Here is a 20,516-nt window from a genome sequence, read left to right as displayed (position 1 = left end):
CTGCATGGCGGCTGTGCGGGACACATCAGTGTAGCAGAACTATCTATATAGGCTTGACTAAGATGTCAGTAATGGCAGACAGCGAGATCCTGCCTGGGCTGATAGCAGCGGGGAATGTCATTGCCTGAACTTATTTTGAGTGTCTTAAGAACGATCACGCTCTTAAATGATATAAAAACTGTAATGAAGTTGTTTGTGCGCTGAGGAAAAGGCTGGTGTATGACGCTGATAAAAGAATCAGGGGATTATATTGAACACGGTTGGGCCAGTCATTGTGGAGTAAGATTCAGTTAGCCACAGTCGTAAATATCATTATTCTGTTGGCTACATCCGGCAGAATTTTTGTTTGCCACAAATGGACTGATTTACACGGTCTATTGGCAAATTTTGCTTCTGTAGCCATTTAAGTCGTCGTCGTCTCAGGAACACGTCAGTCCTTTTGTTTTCATTGTGGATATTGTCATTCCCATGTCGTAAGCCATAACTGTTTACTGAATAATATGTTTTCGCTGCGATATGGCTGAAATATTGCCAAAGTGAAATTAAACACCAGTCACTCATGCATTCCAAAGTATATATCCAAAGCCTTAAGCTGGCTTTGGCATTTTTTGATATGCGGTTGCCAGACCGGTGCTTCTGTCTGAATGCGACACTTGGTGCACCCAAGCTGTACTTTCTCGTTGTCAATTTCCTGTTCTCTATAATACATGACGTTGTGGGCGTGCCGATATCTGCACAAGAAGGAATACTGAACGTATTGCCGTGGAGGGGACAAGATTGAAAAACTGTCTGAATGCGACACTTGGTGCACCCAAGCTGTACTTTCTCGTTGTCAATTTCCTGTTCTCTATAATACATGACGTTGTGGGCGTGCCGATATCTGCACAAGAAGGAATACTGAACGTATTGCCTTGGAGGGGACAAGATTGAAAATACACTCTAAAAACTACTGTGTTAACTTGAAATACTGTTATATCTTCTGAGTGATGTCAAAACACGTTAATGCTACAAATTATTACGTTGTATGTAACAGTCTTGTCCTATTATCTCAACAGAATGCTTTTGTTGGTGTAACGGAGAATGGTGTTGACCATAACGCAGTATTACGTTGCAAAACCATAATCTGTTGTATAATATCCCAGACAACCTAATATTGTCTTAGTTTTAACAGATAAGTTTTAACAGTGTATATATGTCTGACACTTTAGATTCCAGTATTACATACCATGAACTATATTGGTCTTACCAATTTCTCTCTAGGGGATTTTTCAAAAATGTCAGGCTTGCAATCTAAACATTGAAAACGTTTAAATCACTCTTAGGACGGCGGGAGGAAACCGGACAGAGCCCAGGTTGCTAGCAAACTTTCACACCACAAAATGAGCTGTAACTAGCTCAATCTTACCCACATGTTTGTAAAACTGGTATCGCTTATATTCAGTTCTATATTGCATTCCCATATAAGTAAAAATCTATTACTTTATTGTTTTTGTCCATGTAAAGCAAACGCTCATATTCTACGAATTCTGCTGAAATGGTCGTGTATTGTCGACGCGTGTTATTTCATCGTTTCTTGATTACTTGTATGTGTTCTGTTTTCAGATAGGATCACCCATGTGGACTTATCCGTGTACGTACAGAGTTTAAGCGGGGTTAATGAGATTAACATGGTGAGTAATCCAGTGTGGAGTTCTTTCCACAGAGACCACGTATTCCTGATAACGCTCAGGTCAGGCAAAAAATCAGCATGGATTAATAAGCTGGGTATTACAATACCATTAAGCTGGCCCCAGTGGGCTCCTTCACTGCACCAAAGCCACATTATATGCGTGTTAACAACGTGATGTGAATTTTTGTCATTCACAAAAAGCCTTGTATTGTTTTCATAGTACAGTATTCATAGATACACGATGCCATGTATGCATAACCGAACGCAGCTCATGACTAAATCGATCTTGGAATATTATATTGCCAATAAAGTAATTATATCTAATCTGATGTGAGTTTTTGTGATTACGCCTGGTTAAGCAGTAAACCGAGCCTCACTTATAAAATATTCATGTAAATCCTGTAATCGCGTTGTAGAAATAAAGAAAAAATGTGTCCACACGAGCTTATTGCCCGTGTATACATTGTATGCCCCTTAATGTAGATAATAACTAAACAAATGAGTGTGGCTACACACACACAACGTGATATAATGGAGAGTACCTAACTTAAAGGTGATGGAACACATCCAATTGCCAAAGGTTCTTTATTGGGAATTTTTATCTGCATTCATACAATTGTGACACTGCATTCATAAAACTGTGACACTGCATTCATACAATTGTGACACAGCATTCATACAACTGCGTACAAGCAAGTCATTGTGCTCCAGTGCTGGTAAAAAGTACTGGTAGAGAGTTCCACTACGTTGTTGTTCTGCAGTGCTGGCAGAAAGCGTGGTGCTACAGTAATGGTGTAGAGTATCTCTACGTAGTTGTGCTGCAATGCTGATAGACATGGTAGAAAATAGTAGAAATTAGAAAAGTTCCGCTACATCGTGGTGCTACAATAATGGTGTAATGTATCGCTACGTTGTTGTGCTGCGAGGTTGGTAGAAATGGTAGAAAATACAAAAGTTCCGCTACCTCGTGGTGCCGCAACCTGGTAGAGATTACCGCTTAGCTGCACTTTGCTGCTCTTAGCAGCAATATTAATAAAAAGTCCTGTGACGTCGCTGTTGCGCAATTCTAGCAGAAAGTACAGCCTAGTTGTTGTGGTGCAGTACTGGTAGAAAGTACCGCTACGTCATTGTGCTTCAATTATGGGGCCCGTCTTACCAAGGCTTTGCAACGTTACGTCAAGAGCACTTAACAGCGTGACATTTCCCGTCATTATATGCTGCCATTACTCCAGGCTTATTTGCGATTCCTTTGTAAGACGAAATTTAGGCAGAAAGTACTCCACACTCAAAGAATAATCTGTTAAAGTGAAAGACAGCACCTGACTAATGTTTATGTCCACTGAATGACTACCATTCAAAGTATGTTAGACCGGCATTAAATATTTTTTAGATTTTTTGTCAACCAAGTAATAGTTTCGTGAAACATCTCCATGATCGAGAGAAAGTTGACATCACGCTTACTCTAGCTTTCTAACGTCGAAGGTATTTTCCGAAAAATAATCTAAGCAATAGCCTATTCTATAAGACGGATCGGAAGCTAGAGACCACGTCATCTCCTCAGTAACAAACGGCGTGGGGGAAGAAAACGGTCGTCTTAGCGTTATCGCATAGGAAAATGCCCTTTCCCCAATGATTTAACACTGGAGGGCCATTTTGTTTTAAACAAGAAAGGGTGGTCACATGACCCTCAACTTCCGACCCGTCTTACAGAATCGCAGATAAAAGTCGCGGACTTCAGCGATGAAGACCCAAGTGATAAATAGTTTTCTCGGAAATTAGACATATTCTTCCACTGCTTGAACTGTTGATACAGTTGGTCTACTACATCATTTACAAGGAACTCCAGCGACCCTGTTTAAATAGCCTAACGGCAAATGCATGGCTGGCGTATTCCTGGTTCAGATTGTAGCCTCCGAAAGGGTTGGGCTGGTGATTTTAACCCTTGTTAAATGTTTACAAAATTACAATAGGATTGTTGTACAACCGGATTCATGCCCAATTCTGAAACAAATGGAAATAAATCTAAGCACTACTGAGGCTGATCTAGGCATTCGACTGTTTCTTTTATGCGTCAATTTTGTTGTGGTTGCTTCTAAGATGAAAGCAGTGCTAACCTAGCTATCGCTGACGTCAAAGAAAGCATCTCGGCTTAAACACGACGTTTCAACAATTTTACTGTATTTTATAAAAGAAAGCAGAAAAAACACCCCTTGTATGCGAGAAAGACGAAAGAGCAATATTTCAATTCTTCAGTTCTAATAAATTCAGAGAAAAGAAATTATATCACAAGATTTAATTAATTTTAAGCATTGTCCGGTGAGATGCCGTCTTCTCATTCCCATCAACCTTCAGCATCCCTTATGAATGATATTTGTTATTTAGAAACTGCTGACTAAACGATAAAATCAACGACAAAAATGTATTTGGGGACACAAATGCAGTTTGGGCCGAGACGGTATGCTACTGTCTGACATAATTTGTGATACCGTCGTTGAATATTACACGGCCTTTAAATTAACCGCTTTTACATCTGACACGATCTGAAAATGATACAAACATGCCACACAACACTTTGTGAAATGTCCCTTCTGCTACACGTAACTAAATCGTCGTAAATCTCAAAATAATGCCTTATGCAGTAGCTCTGAGTTATCACATGTCACTTCATGGAGTGAATGAGTAAAGGCTACGTCACAGCTTAAGCCGTACATAAAATTTTCAAGATGGCTGCCTCTACTCATACCAGCCATTTGTGCAGTATTGCCACTGTGTTCTACATGTTATTCCGTGAGATCTCATTAACACAGTACAGTGTGATACTTTGTAGAAAGCATGGGTTTCCTGCTTTCGATTGAAATATATTTTAGCCAGGTGCTGTTTTGTCCTTTAATTTTAACAGAAAGTAGTCTGAGTTATGCTTTGTTAATGCAGAAGATTAGTCCGTTAAATATAACGCAAATACTTTGTTAATTCAACACAAAGATTGTTTTATAGACTAACAGGATAATATATTGAATATGACACAGTATTATGTTATGATAACATAGCACATTCTATAGAATGACTCAGACAACAGTCAAGTAAAATTGACTTATTATTTCTTATGGAGTGTACGGCGCCATGCTGCAATGCTTGTAAAAAGCTTCGCTAAGGCCTTGTCCTATAATGCTGATGGAAATATTGTCACGTCGTGGTACTGCAGTCCCAGTAATATATGCCACTACGTCACTCTGTTTATAATGTTGCGTTGTACAGAGCAAAGTTGTTGTTGGGAACTTATATATTAAGGAAACGAGGATTTTAAATCTCATAGCTGAAATAGCTTAGTTTAAGCTCTTCTAGTCTAAATTTCTTCTAAATTAGTATGATAGTCACTGAGATTACAATTTTTTCATGTTTGTAAAGATTAGAACGTTCTTAAGGGACATCAGAGCAACAAAAATACAAAAATAAAATCACAATGGTTTTGATTAAAATATTTTGATGGCCAGATGGTCACGGTAACCATAATAGGGCTAAAGCTGACTGAATAATTTATGTATGCAGGAATATACAGCGGATGTGTACTTCCGACAGCGCTGGGAAGACCCCCGTTTGAAGTTTGATGACTTCGATCACGCCGTCAGCTTGGGTCATCATTGGTACCACCGACTGTGGCGCCCTGATCCGTACTTCGTAAACAGCAAGACGGAGGAAGCCCACGATGTGTCCGTCCCAAATGTTCTCATGAAACTCTTTCCCAACGGCACAATATTCTTCAGCCAAAGGTAATTTATCAGCCACATTCGTGTCTTAATGACTCCAATTACATCAATTAGTAAGCCGCGATCGCGGTAATAGGCCCTCGTTTACTATAATATGGCAATAATACACCATCCTCTGAGGCTGACGCAAACTTTCTCGATTTCCATTCCTTCAGTTTAAGTGAGAATTTACGAACGGTTCTAATTGAGGTATCTCGAACGTGGCAACAAGATTTATAGACAAAGCACTGATTTAACTAGAATTGGAAATTTAATTTATTCTCTTAAATTATTCAAGTTGTTGCATTATAGGCCGGCCTAATTATGCGAGGGAACAACTATATCCACTAGTATTCTGCATAGTTTGTTTTTTGGTGTAATGTAACTTCAGCTTAATGCTGCAAAACTTCATGTGGTCTCGTCAACACCTTTCCAATGCCAGTGGCTTTATAAACAAACGAATTTTGTGAACCCGACTTTATTTTCGGCTTGCATATAACCCCTTAACCCAAGGGGATATTAAATGTTCTAACAATCCGTATCGCAGCGTTTAATTTAAGTCCACGCCGTCCGGAACATTTTGTGTAAAATATGTCGTTGACTTCCCTAAAAGCCATACAAACGGCTTATTGTATTTCGAGTACAGCAACGACTGTATATTATGACGTTACATTGCATTATCTTTGTCCGCACGGTGTTTTAGTGCTGGTGAAACTCTTTAATCGGAGTCCAAGCCGGTGGACGTATAACCATATTAGGGCCCCTCCAGCCATTTCCCTCAGGCAATTTGATTGTCGTACATGACAAATATTGCGATTACTGACAAAAACTAATTGCCATCTATCATTGTTTGTGATGTTATAGATGGTATTTCCCTTGCCATGTGCTGTGATCACTTTCCATGAAGCGATCAGCTTAACACGCCACAGTAAAACTTAGCAGAATCACAATCGATTTTCTGTCCAGATTATTGTGTTCTCAGTGCCTTTGTTCAGGAGTTTGCCTTCCCCATACATGTATCATTGTAAAAGCTGACAGGTTGTTTGATTCATTCATCTATTCTATCCTTGTTTTGTCAGGATCACAATGCGGAGTTCCTGTCGTCTCTCCATTCTTCAGATAACTGGCATAATGCATAAACTACACAAACTTGACCATACTGTATATCGCTTTCTGTCCAGTTTTATAATAATAATAATAATAATAATACTTGATTTTTTTATTCCATGGGTAATCTTTTCGTCCTAAAGTAATTCGGCCTAAAACCGTGTAATCCATTTTTAGTTTCTACCCATGCGATCATGACAATTGGTTTGCAAACTGGTAACATATTGCAAGAGTACTCAACCTGTATTAGACACGAGTCGCCATTGCCCGTGAAAAGATACACTATTGGGGTTAAATGTCGTAACCAGTATTACTATTTCACTAATAATACGACACCTGTCAGGTTTATAGGCAGAGGAAACCGAAGGAGAGCCCAAAGAAACACCATCTGCTCCCGAGATACCTAACAAGCCTCATAACAAAAATTTTCGGGATTTTAACCTGAGACCTCATTAGTGAAGGGACTCATTAAGCCGCGGCAAGATGGGGGTTTTGAAGTAATAAGCCAGGAGGCAAAATTACTTTCTTGTCCATTTGAGAACAAAACGACTTTAAACAAGGGAATACAATGCTTCTTAACCAAGATATATGGTGTGGTACAATGTCCGTACACCGGCATGTGAATTTTATTTGAAGGTTTGTTCTAATGTAACATTGCCAGATGTAGTCAGCCAACATTGTACATCATATATTTTACTGTTGACCAGGTTTCATTTGAAGCTGGCCTGTAACATGGACCTGAGGCGCTTTCCTATGGACCGCCAACATTGCTACATGAAAATAATGAGCTGTAAGTCCAAGTGTGTTCATTAAATATTCGCGCACCGTACCGGAATAGGAGCATTTTCGTCTAAACCTTTAAGTCAAGAAGTTTGTCAGGTACATGTACCTGTTTAAAATAAGTGGTTTACTCCGGTTCCTTAAACCACAAAACTGTTAGGCGTCACATAAATGAAAAAGTATCGAGTACGGCCTTAAACATCAGTCAATTGAATAAATACAGGAATTTCATTGCCTACCTGTTCTCGTGCGGAGATTATTAAATAATATTATGTAATCATTTAAGGATGTGACGCAGTCACTGTCATTCATTTTTTTTTATTTTTATTTTTTATTCTATGTGCTGCGTCACAACAAGATATTTAACGTGGGATACAATAGTGCCTGCAGGCCTTTTCAAATCACACCTAATAATAGTGACGTCACAGCACTTTTTTCTTTGAATTTTCTTTGCTTTTCCCCTGAATATGTTGGAACTGTTTTTCTTTTCGGTTAAATAATCTCCGATCAAGAGAAGTTTTCACAGATTTTAGGGGCTCGAAAAATATGAAAAAAATGTGAAAAATACGATTCCCCCCAAAAGCAAATTAGACAATGTTTGTTTCTGTGATGTTTCTGGATATCTGATTCAAACATTTCTTTTCATTTTAAACTAAAAAAATTAAATTAAAAACAAAATAAGACAGAAAGTCTGTTGTCTGAGTGATGCTACAATATGTTCCGCTATTGCATCCTATTATTCTGTTAAATATAACTCACGTGTTATACTAATTCAACACAAAGATTCTGTTAGACTAATAGTGTATTATGTTGAGTATGACGGAATATTGTGTTATAATAACAGAATACATTCTTTCATCACTCAGACAACAGAATTTCTCTTAAAATTGACAGATTAATATTTTCAGTGTGTGTACACTTCAGAGCCAAGCATAAATGTACATCAACGGGTGATTATGTAGGTCTTGAATTCCACGCATGTAACAGTTGCCAGGCTCTGAGGTTTAATTATAGTAAAGCGTGCATGCAAAGCTTCTCAGCAAACCGTAGAAACAATTTCCTGACTCCCAATTAATTCATGACAGACGTTAATTGTGAAAACTTACATAATGCATTATACGTAATGCCCTAATATCCCGCCTTATTTGTGATTTTGAGTAATATCCTGACCGCTTATTATATACACACACAATGAGTGGCTTAACCAGGCTTTCCCATCGCATCTATATATAGGGAAAATGGTTTTGATGTATTTCCGTATGGGCAAAATAGCCCACACTGATCACTTGTCCGGTGTATGTGTGTATTTTGCTGTAATAATGCACACATCTATTACAAATGTTGTGCTCCACCTCGATGGGACGATTTATACCCTTGCTGGATAATTTGCACTGCGCAATAGCTGATTAGGGAACCAGTGTTAATATAAATCTATGGGGTATAGTCGCACAGGGTTTGGTAAAAACGATGGAAATAGATTATACTAAGAAGATCTCTACTAACCCCAATTAAGTGTTTCTGGCTTCATGCCGGGACAAAACGCCTCTGTTTGTTGAATAATCAATAATTGGCTATATCGCGAAATAATCTCAGTTGGCAAAAGAGCCCTCACTTCACGTGTAAAACAGGCACTTTTGGCGGGCCTTGTGTGTTATGTTCCTGCAAAGCAAGCTATGATACACTTCAGTGTATATCGCTCATGCATTTTAACTATACATGCACAGTCTATGCAAATTGAATCAACCGGATGTTGTTTTTACATCGAGAAGATGCAATAGTGCCTGCAGCTACTTACTTACACGCTTGCGCCACGACAGTAACTTGGTAATGTCGACCATGGCTCGGGTTGGTTTACACTCCCAAATCAATCTCATGGATGGGTCGTCACTTCCTGTTGTTGTCTCTCTGTGGAATCTAATTTTTCTTTACTCTAAGTTTCCTTCGGTTCCAAATCGTTTGGTAAGGTCCTTCGAAGCAAACAGCTATGTTTAAGGCTCAAATAAATACATCCTTCGTGACCTTCCACTGAATACAGATCAATCGAGGGTACCAGACACAGTTAAGCTGCAGTTTTATCGGTGACTACACAGACACAAATCAGATTACGTACATCCTGTCTAGACGCCGTTAGAGGATTACGTCTCTACACTCAATGACTGTTCACACCACTCACCAGTTATCCCAACTAATGCAATGCTTTTGAAATCCTTTAAACAACGGCAAATCAGTGAAAAGATTTTTTAAAGCTCCAAACGACAACTGACGGATAAATCATTAATTCTGTCTTTGAAGTTTTAAGCTGTTGGGAAGTTGACGAAGTCTTGGCTTCATTGACACGATCACGATGCTTCTATTGAGAAAAAAGTGCTTAGTCTACCACCTTAGACATTATATTCCTATATTCATTTGAAAACGTGTATTACAAAGTAAGTTGCTGAAAAAATGTGCACATATTATTTTCAGGCAGATATTGGATAAACTGAGATAAACTCATTACATTGATGCTTATAATATATTTTTCTGGTGATTCATTACAGTTATGTGTCATTCTTCGGTTTTTAATACCCTTCGTCCTCGAATAAAACCTTATATTAAAAGAAAAGAAACTCCAGGTTCAGAAATGAAATCCCATTGCCTAATGTCCCTATAGCAACCAGCTTTATTTCATTTTTGTTAAATTTTGGATAAGAAACTACTACCATAAATAGAAAGACAGCCATATTGGAAACATAAATTAGATCTGTAGTCCGTTAGCCAAAGGCAAGCCAGCATTCCCCTTGCGTCACTGATTCGGCTGCGCTCAAAAGTGACATGCGGCAGTAGAACGGAAACCGATTTGTATACGGGAATTTGGAAGGCTGCACAGTATTACCTCCACACACTAAAGAGCTCATGGTCCAACTGCATATGCATATGCAAGCCCCAAATATCGTATATGAATACGATGAACAGAAACCTCATGAATTCCTCTTTGCTTGAAAGTCAATATCGTTTTTGAGTTTTCTTTTCTTTTAATTTTGCTCTGTTACATATAACATATTGCAGATGGCTTGACGACAGAAGAAATCAAGTTTGACTGGATGTACGACCGGGATCCTGTGACTCTTGACCAGGAAGTTGAACTGGCTGAATTTGACGTAGAGAATATAAGCTTTGGGAATTGTACCGCGGCCTATAGTATAAGTAAGTACCACTGAGATCAACTGTACTCCTCAGGCCAAAGTTGCCATTCCCGGCCACAATTTCTGTCGCTCTGTTACCTCTTGTCATAGAATTCCTTTGATAGCTTACGAACATAGCCTTCAGCATACCTGTCGGTACGTTTGCTATAGATGTAGCTGCCTTTGTCATTGTGCTTGCTTTCCTCGTGTTTGCTTGTTGCCATGCAAGCTTCTTTGTACCAGCGATTCGAAAAGATTGCATGATTTATGTTTGGTGGGAAAAGAGTAGATTACAAATAAGATGGTCAGTCATGTTACAAGATCAAACAAACTTTATGTACAATGACCGCAGTTCCTGATTACTTGTTGATTCGTCCGGAATTTTAAATCACTTTTACTGTCAGAAAAACAAAAAATCCATAAAATATTCTGCAATGTGAAGATACAAAGTAAACACCAATTGGGTGCATAATTTGTCTGCAACAACTACAGTTATTGATATTTTCACAGGTACTTGCGATAGAAGTCTACTGATAAAAACGAGCGCAAACGCTTATCAAGACTTGAATCGTATCACAGCTATTATGTTTGACATCTTCACATTACTGTAATCTACGTCCTTTTGCGCTCTGCTGCATATGCCCTTGTCATTTTAGCATGCTCCGTGATTTATTATCCTTTATTCTCAAAATTGTGTTTTTTTTGACTGACTGAAACCTACTATGCACTAAATGAGTAAACGAAGTAATTGTTTTGCGATAAGCTGATTTTGTTAACAATCTTGAACAGTTGCCATGCGTCTGGGATGTAGCCTTCCCAGTCATACGTAACGGTTCTTTTTGGAATGCCTAAGTAGCTTTTTTCTTCTTACCTCTGTTATCTCAACTCTTAAACATTCTCTTTAGCTTTATCTCCATTTTAAGAAACTTTCACGTATATGACGCCAGTCAAACTGGTTTAATGATGGAAAAAACCGATCTGATCTCAGTGCAAGACAGCGCATGGCCAGAAAACCTACCTCTGACATTAAACCGCCAGTTAATGGGAACTGGATTCGAACTTTCAACCTTGGAGACTCAGCCTTCATATAGCCTGACTTTAAAAACAGTCCATTTCTTTCAGTTTGTATAGGATGCCTGCCTTATCATTTGTGACTTCGACAGCCTCTGTGGCCCCGTGCGTCTGATGTTCGGAAATATTGTGTAAACGAAATAGCGTCTACTAAAATCTCTCAGCTGAAGTAAAACTATATGACTACTAAGGAATGCTGGTTAGATGTTTAGGATTGACAACACCGGCTGACTGAATCAGTTCTAGAGACCTACATTTCTCCAAATATTCTTACTCTTGGTAAGCTGTTGGTATTTCTTGGTATAAAACCGTAGTTTGTCTGTTCAACTATTATAACTTTTAGTATCATTTTATTGCTTATTTCTCCAAATAACCTAAAATTAAAAATGTCCTCTTTTATCTCTGGAAATATTCTGGCTCATACTATGATGTCCTAGCCAATGCCTGCAAATGTTATCCACTCAACGTATGAAGTTGTATCTTAGCTTTTCGAATGTTCTAACCCATGGTATTAAATCCTGGCTTATCTTTTCGATTGCTTGATCTGAAGTCATGAAACTGTGAAATCAGTTCCCTAATAGTGACCTTCACGTTCCCTTATAGAGACCTCCACGTTCCCTTATAGAGACCCTCGCGTTCCCTTACAGAGACATCCATTACCCATCTATTCTTACTATTGGAAAGGTTGTCTCTTCAGCTGTTCTATAGTTCACGGTATAAACTACTAACTTACCTTTCCAACAAAATGGCATGTTTTAACTCTGAAGTCCTAGCATATCTGTACAAATATGCCACATACTCCCTGTTATCTCTCCAGCTGAACTCGTCATTTAAAGTACTAGTTCATCTCTCCAATTTCCTGGCTCTTGACATGAAGCCTCAGTTGATTCTGTCAACTACTTCAAATCTTATCACTAAGTTCATTTGAATTCGTTATCATTACTATGCGAAGTGAAGATCGCGTTCATCTCTCTTTGCTGTTCGTCTGATTTTTCTGTACAACTCTTAAATTCATCAAATCAACCGTTTGCTATTCTATCCGTATGTCTGCATGAAAGTAACTCCCCCTGCAGTATATTGCAGTTGCGCTGTTTTTTCTTTCTTTTTTTCCCCAGTGTTCTGCTGAGCCTGTTCTATGGAATACCTTTTCTCACTTTATTTCATTTTATATCTCTTCGAATGATCCAGCAACATACTTGCACAAACTTCTGTTGTTTCTTAATAGTTGAACATTCATATGTGTTCGTTTTCGCTTTTACATTTGACTTGCTTTTTTGTGCCTTTTGCTCAGTATTACTCTTCTCTTTTATTACTTTTATCATTTTTGCCATTTGTTCATTCATTGAAATCTTCCAGAATTTCTATCTCTCAATCAGATCTCTATAAGAGAAAGGAAAATTGACTGTTGATTATTTTTTATTCTGTTGTACGCACATTACGTTTAGTAAATTGAAGGAATCCTGTTCCGCCATGCATTGCGGACAAGAAATAGGACAAGAAATGCTTTACCTTCATTAGCCTAGCTGGTTTTCACTCTCCGATAAACATGATGAAGATCTCTTACATTTGCTGTCTCTGTTAAAAACCGTCTCAAGTTTTGAGAATGTATTTTCCTTTAAGTAGTCTGCCCACATCAATCCTGTTACGTCATCCGTTTTTATGGACATATAACACGGACTTGAAATGTCAAAAAATGTCTTCTTTCTACGTTCGGATTTTTATTTCGCCTGCTCTATGTCTCTACCTCAGAGTGTGTATCACATATCTGCTGTTTACTCTTTTCTCAGGGTGTGCATCACATATTTGCTGTTTGCTCCATCTCAGAGTTTGCATTACATATTTGCTGTTCGCTCTATCTCGGAGTATGCATCACATATCTGCTGTTTGCTCTTTTCTCAGGGTGTACATCACATACTTGCTGTTCGCTCTGTCCCAGAGTATGCACCGCATATCTGCTGTTTGCTCTTTCTTTGATTGCGCAATACATACTTGCTGTTCGCCTCTTGGGTATATGCAAATCTACCCATATTTACTCCCCATCCCGTAACTCTCGTGAACTCTCGCGTTAAGCACTGTGTGTTTCGTGCATTGAGACTTTGAAAAGTCTCATCACCTTTGCCTAACACTGTATCTTTATCTAATCCTGTCCCTTCGCTAGTAGTTTCTCGATTAACAGATGCGACAGGTACAGTTGGTTAAGATGGCTGTTTACCTATACTGTAGACTGAGGCCCAGTTCACACACGTCGGATCTTGAGGTCTGTAGATCGTGCTTCTAATCGGCACAGCTCTCTTTTTTATACACTCACTCTGGTGCTTTCTCCTTTTGTTTTGGTCGATGTGTGTTACTAAAAATGTTGTTGCGTTTATGTTTGTATATATTGCAAAACACGAATCTCACATACATAAAAAGCCACAAATTTAGAATTCCTGTTTCTATGCTGATATTTTTTGTTCTTGTCTCCCAGTGAATAAGCATTTGTATTAGATTGCTCCACGAAACCAAGTCTACCCTCTGCTGAATCAACCAATCTAATTACTACCACCTACCCATCCCTATCCGCACCATGACAAACCTACCCTAATCGCTGTTACCCACTGACTTACATTTATTGCTTTGGTCTTTATTTGTTTTCTCCGCACTGACATTCCGTCAGAAAATATCACGGTAAACAGCTACTTCTGTAGGCGCTGTAATCTCCATAATGGCCACACCAAGCTGTGGTCGATGGCATTTATAGGTGACATATTGAACGGCCTTTACATTACGAATTAATAAAAATTTTCAGCAAATCTTCCCGATCATGCTTTGTTCCTTCGCAAAATATGTATGGTAACTCCAGTGTAAGGGAAGAGCTCAAAAGACAGACTGATGACCCATTGTTCTCATCAAGGGTTCAAACCCTGCCTTGGGCAAGGAATTTATAGATTTTTCCTCTGTTTTTCTTCGTGGGGCCTTGGTGACAACAGTCTGCTCAGGTGGCTGTTTGTACAAGCTTACAGGCATTCTTTGAGAAACACTTTCTTCCGCCATTAATACTTGCAAGTCTGTACATCATGCGTGGAATAAAATATTGTCAAAAACTTACCAGTTGTCGGTGGTTTATTTAGAGCAATTTGGTCAGGTATCACGCGTAAATTTCCTCCGCATATAGTATATTTTAAAGTTTTGCCCAACAATTTTGGTCCGTCATATTTGTTTTAGCTTTTGAACTCTTCTCTATCCCACAAATAAATCTCCTGTTGTACTCAGTTTGGTGGAGTTGTACATGGGGTTGTATGGGTATCGCTACATGTTGTGTCGTTATGTATGCGGCTTGTCGAGATATGATATCTAGAAATCAAGCTAAATGGAGTAACAGTTGTTGTGGTAATGGGTCAAAATGTAATATGTATCAGTCTCTGATATGTATCAGCAACACATAACTTATACTTAAAAACACTGTATAATTAATTAACAATTAGTTCCCATTTCCTGTTTCACGAAATCCAACAGGCTGAATTCAGCTACAAATCTTTAATCATAACCTCTTCTTTACTTATTCTATTACCCAAAATACTTCAGTCCTTTCAATGCAATAAAGTGGTGAAAAGAATTCTCTGATTTTTTGAAAAAAAAAATCATTCTTATTTTTCCCCTAATTTTTATGAAAATTTTAGACTCAATAATGAAAAAAGTACTCTTCTCAAATACGTGGATTTCTGTGTGTTTGTTATTGAGGTTGTTTTTGTATACATTAAAAGGAATTGATGTGCATGTAAATGATTTACTCTGACAGCTTACTTTTCCATGTAGGCCTACGTCCCTGTGTTTATACTCTGCTTATCTGCCCTATGTTATACTCATAAACGCCTGATTTGTATTAATTTGGTTTGTTGTCTATCAGTTGTCAGTTTGAATGTTCCTTGTCACAAATTAAAAGTTTTGGTAAAAATATATTGTCCTCAATCAGCATTTGTCTTCAATCCATTAATTTTGTTCTTTGCGTTTTAGATGTCAAAAAAAAAAAAAAAACATTTTGCGTTTGCAGGTAGTCACACCTGTATTTACACAAAGTTTAAACTTCACCGGCGAATCCAGTTCTATCTGGTACAGACTTACATTCCCACCTTCCTGATCGTGGTTCTCTCCTGGGTGAACTTCTGGATTGACCCGCGGGCCGCCCCAGCCCGTGTCTCTCTTAGCCTGCTGTGTGTGCTGACGATGACTACCCAGAGCTCAGCTGCCAGCGCCCAGCTGCCCAGACTCTCTTACATCAAATCTCTAGACGTCTGGTTATTCACATGCCTCATCTTTGTCTTTGGCGCCTTTCTGGAATACGCTATCGTCAACGTGCAGTGGCGGAAAGCGGACAACCTGGCCAAAAAGGATTTTACCACGATAAAGGAACTCCTCGCTCCGTGGACACCCCCTGGGCTTAATATACAGGTATCTCGGTAATGGGTCACGAAACCCTGTGACATTTGTACGACGTTATACAGCGTTATTATTAATTTACAGCAGCTATCTAATATTCTTTTGTAAGACCATGACATCTACAGTCACTGACAATCAATGTACTGATGGAAATTTCATGGTTCAGCCATTGTTACATACTTAGCCCCGAGAAAGAATCTCTTCTCCTCACCAAGACCAAAGGTTTAGATGTGTGTTTAAGTTTGCTAACAATAAACCAGTGATGTTTGGATGTATTTACCTCTCTAATTTTATCCGCTTTTATTCATAAAGTCACAGTTAACAGTACAGTTTTACATTGGTGGTAATTACTCAAGTGTTTATCGCTCTTTTTATATTAAAGCCACAGTTTCCTGTTACAGTTTCATGTTAGAGTTTTCTTGAAGCCACAGGTTCTTCATATGTTTTCCTTGAAGCCACAGTTTCCTCTTAGAGTTTCCTTTTACAGTTTTCTTGAAGCCACAGATTCTTCTTATGTTTTCCTTGAAGCCACAGATTCTTCTTATGTTTTCCTTGAAGCCACAATTTCCATTCCTTTTCCATAAACTTGAACTGTTCATTAAGTTATTGGGTTTTATATTGGTGTACATTTTGCCTTTCACAGAGTGAACCTCCCTCCATGGACAAGGAGAATGGAAAACAATCGGATGCCAACAGTAAAATGTTACAGTCCCCAGAGGAGCACGAAACGAAATACCGGAAAATGTTCATGACGGCAGAAAAAGTGGACAACTATTCACGAGTTATATTTCCCGCTACGTTCTTGTTGTTTAATATTTTGTATTGGTTTGTGTATAAATTGTATCCGAACGAACCAAGCCTATAATATCGGCCTTTACTGAATGAGTGTTGATTTTGATGTAACAACAACAACATATAGTAGGGGTTCATTGGAATCCTCCTGTAGTGATCTTGTCCACAACGTACTCTGGTGGACTTACAGCTGAACTGTCTATTTGTCCATGGTGAATGATTCCTAAATGAAAAACAACCATGAGTTTCATAAAGACGAGCAACAGAATTCCCTATACTACATTGTTATTGTGAAGTATACGTTTTGTCTCAAAAATATGCTAAAATCGATAATTTCCCTAATGTTTACATGCAGATGAAAGTTAGCAGAAGTTTCAACCGACGAAGGTCAAATGCTTCGTGATTTAGGACTTATGAATTAGCACAGACTGCAGACAAGATTGTTTTCCTTTTGTCAGATTTCTATATTCACTTACAAGATTAAGATGATGAACAAAATATCTGAGTTCGGTGTGCATCGAACAGCGAATCTTTTCGCTCTAAAGTGTGAAATATATGGTTTTGAAACTGTCCAATCAAAAAGAAAATGTTACATCTCAAATAGAACATCTAACTTAAATCCGAACGACGTATTCCGAATTTTACCCCAATCCTTTAAATACAGTGGCCCTATTTTATGTATTGCGCTGTTTACGGATTCAGATATGCCCATTTGTGGGCTGAAATTTATTGTCGGTAATCAATTGATTTCAGTTTTGAGTCATTGCTGGAGGGTTTTAGCATATTGGCAAATATTTTGACGTACTGTGACGCATATATTAATGGGTTCCGTGCACTACTCTATACGCGTTAGAAAGAAAGCCTTTCTTACGTTATCTTTTATCTACTTATTGAATGTCTAGTGAATCTCGGTGACCTTGTCAAATGACTTCAAACGCATTCTTCTTGAATTCTCCACAGTTATGAATGTTGTCATATCTTTGGAATTTGGAGTAATCCACATCTGTATCTTCAACAACAACTGTGGCATGTCACCATGTTTCTGTGATCTCACCTCAGTGTAAATTGACTTCATTTTCCATCACTCTTGAGGTTTTGACCTCGAGATTTTATTGTTCTCGTTGGCGGCCTGAATCTTTATGTCAAGACTTAATACGTCTGCCAGACAACGATAGCGTAACCCTTTGTCATTATTATATCACAAATGGGAACGCAGTCTTCATCAGCCTGTCCGTTCCCATGTTAGACACACATTTGTTTCCCTCCATAGTGCTGTTCTGGTTGTGCTGTAACTAAATGATATGTGCTTTCCACACAGCATCAAATCAGAAGAGCTCCAACAACCTTTGGTAACAGACGGCCTTGACTCCAAAATGCAATGCTGACTTGTCTCTGGCGACAACCGTTATCTTCAACTTATGATATAAATTATGTTTCCAGCTCATGTGTTCATGTGTGTTAACAATTGTCATTGTTATCCTTATTTTTCTAAAACATTTTTTCTCCCTTCAAGGTACATTAACTTTGCTGTATGTATTCTGGAAAAGTGTACTACCTGTCATCAGTCATTTTGGCAGACCACAAATGCCACCGTTTCGTGTGTTTTTTTCTTTTTTTTATTGGACTTTGGCATTTGTTATATGCCATTATTTCCTTGTGCTTGTCTATAAATCTTGGATAGAAATCTTTCAAAACATGTATTTACCTTCACTATCATTTTGCCAAATGCGCGGCAATACTTTTGTGTTACTCCGTTCAGAGTTTTCATGTTTTGTAGTCCACGAAAAAGGGCTTTTGTCGGTCTCATTACTGCAAAGACGATGTAAATCATTTTTTCTTGCGAGTGTTAGTTAAGGTTGTCGGTAGACACTAAAAGCATCAAGAGATTTATTGAAACAATATACGAGGTTGTGATTCGACACATTTTTGTTTCTGGTATTTAGCGTTACCAACTCATCCCATTTCCATTTTGCATATTAAAAATATGTTTTGATTTTTCCAAATATATATGTGATATATTTGTAGTAGTATTATTGTAAATGTCCTTCATACATAATGTATGATAAACTTGTATGACATTTTTATTCCATATACCGTATGTAAATGGACGTGTGTTCTTTACAGGTCTGATACTTTCAAAGCTCATGAAAGAATTTTGCATGATGGGCTGTACTGTTTGATGTCCAGAACTTAAGCTGAAAATGAAATACGATAAATAATGTTCCAAATCGTACCAAGTAACTCTAAAGCAATCTTGATTCACGATAGTTTTTATTTTCAAACTAGGGGGTTTCCTGAATGAATTGGTCAGATTTACTTGTAGAATGGAATTTATTTATTTATTTGATTGGTGTTTTACGCCGTACTCAAGAATATTTCACTTATACGACGGCGGCCAGCATTATGGTGGGAGGAAATCGGGCAGAGCCCGGGGGAAACACACGACCATCCGCAGGCTGGTGGCAGACCTTCCCACTCACGGCCGGAGAGGAAGCCAGCATGAGCTGGACTTGAACTCACATCGATAGAATGGAATTACATTTCCCGTTATAACCACGAAGTTATGTCAAGGATTTCAACAAGCTTATCATCAAATGAATGTTTTTGGCAGGGATTCTAGATCGTGACACAGTAGAGCATACCAAAATACTGAATCATATTTAATGCAAATAATCGGAAATAATTTTAATTTTCGATTTCCTCAAGAGCTTTGAGAAACGTTTTCATTTTGGTAAACAGCCTGATTCCCAGTTCGATAAGCTTATCATCAAAGGAATGTTTAAGGATGATTCTACATCGTGAAACAGTGCAAGCCAAGATACTGAATGATTTCAAACGGAAGTAATCCGAAATATCTTCTTTTTCTAATTTCCTATTTTCTCAAATGTTTTGCTAAACTGAAATATTTTTGGGGTGCGGTGCTCATAAAAAAAAACAATATTTTCTGGCCGAGATAACAAATTTCCCAGTTCTCGTTGTATATTGCTTTTTCATATTGCACTTTTCGTTTGATATAGTTCCAAGTCTATAGTTATTCCCCGTTGTGTATATGAACCAAGCACTTTGACGTTGTAATCACATATAATACATGCCACCAAATGACACGTTCACTATCTACGTAGTATAACCATTCGACACCGCATGTCCAGTTACTTATTGCCACACCAGTTACCAGAGGTTCAAGGTCGTCACTGATATGTGTGGCAGTTATATGTGATATTGATATGTCGGAGTAATGCATGTAATTACCGTTGCTCCGTAATATCGTGACTGAAAATAAATGCACAGTGGGTCTGAGGTTGAACATGTGGTATTATGATTACATATGACATTCTCATCACCGGGAATAAAGTTCTTTATTTTATAACACGGGCTTGTCGTGTTGTATTTTGCTATCTACCACGAAATATTAGCAATAAGACGACTAGGATGCTCCCTATTATAGACACGTCGGCCCTACGTGGGAAGGTCTTTCAACAACCTGCGGATGGTCGTGGATTTCCCCCGGGCTCTGCCCGGTTTCCTCCCACCATAATGCTGGCCGCCGTCGTATAAGTGAAATATTCTTGAGTACGGCGTAAAACACCAATCAAATAAATAAATAAATTATAGACACGTGTAGTGTCTTTAATACAAGTGATGTCTTTTATAGGTCACAGAAAATTAAGCTCGTATCTTGTCCAACAAGAGCATCGTCTCGGCAGACTCTGTTCCGTGGCTATTGTATAGTGAGCATATAGACATGGATAGATAACTCACATTAGATGTGTGAATTAG

At 38.3% G+C, this 20,516-nt stretch overlaps 1 protein-coding gene across 2 annotated transcripts in view; it reads left to right on the top strand.

Moving 5' to 3' along the window:
• LOC135472618 (glycine receptor subunit alpha-2-like) overlaps positions 1-17,129 on the top strand; it is a 33,393-nt gene extending 16,264 nt beyond the window's left edge. For both annotated transcript variants that reach the window (XM_064752206.1, XM_064752204.1), the window contains exons 3-8: positions 1,603-1,670; positions 5,216-5,436; positions 7,227-7,309; positions 10,345-10,482; positions 15,562-15,959; positions 16,591-17,129. In XM_064752206.1, the coding sequence (XP_064608276.1) occupies positions 1,603-1,670; positions 5,216-5,436; positions 7,227-7,309; positions 10,345-10,482; positions 15,562-15,959; positions 16,591-16,812 (1,130 nt within the window). In that variant the 3' untranslated portion in view covers positions 16,813-17,129. The remainder of the gene's footprint in view (positions 1-1,602; positions 1,671-5,215; positions 5,437-7,226; positions 7,310-10,344; positions 10,483-15,561; positions 15,960-16,590) is intronic.
• The last annotated feature ends 3,387 nt before the right edge of the window (positions 17,130-20,516 follow it).

Source organism: Liolophura sinensis, chromosome 8, assembly GCF_032854445.1.
Source record: "Liolophura sinensis isolate JHLJ2023 chromosome 8, CUHK_Ljap_v2, whole genome shotgun sequence".
NCBI lineage: Eukaryota > Metazoa > Mollusca > Polyplacophora > Chitonida > Chitonidae > Liolophura > Liolophura sinensis.
Note: the sequence above shows the minus strand (reverse complement) of the source record. Positions and strands in the feature narration are given on the sequence as shown.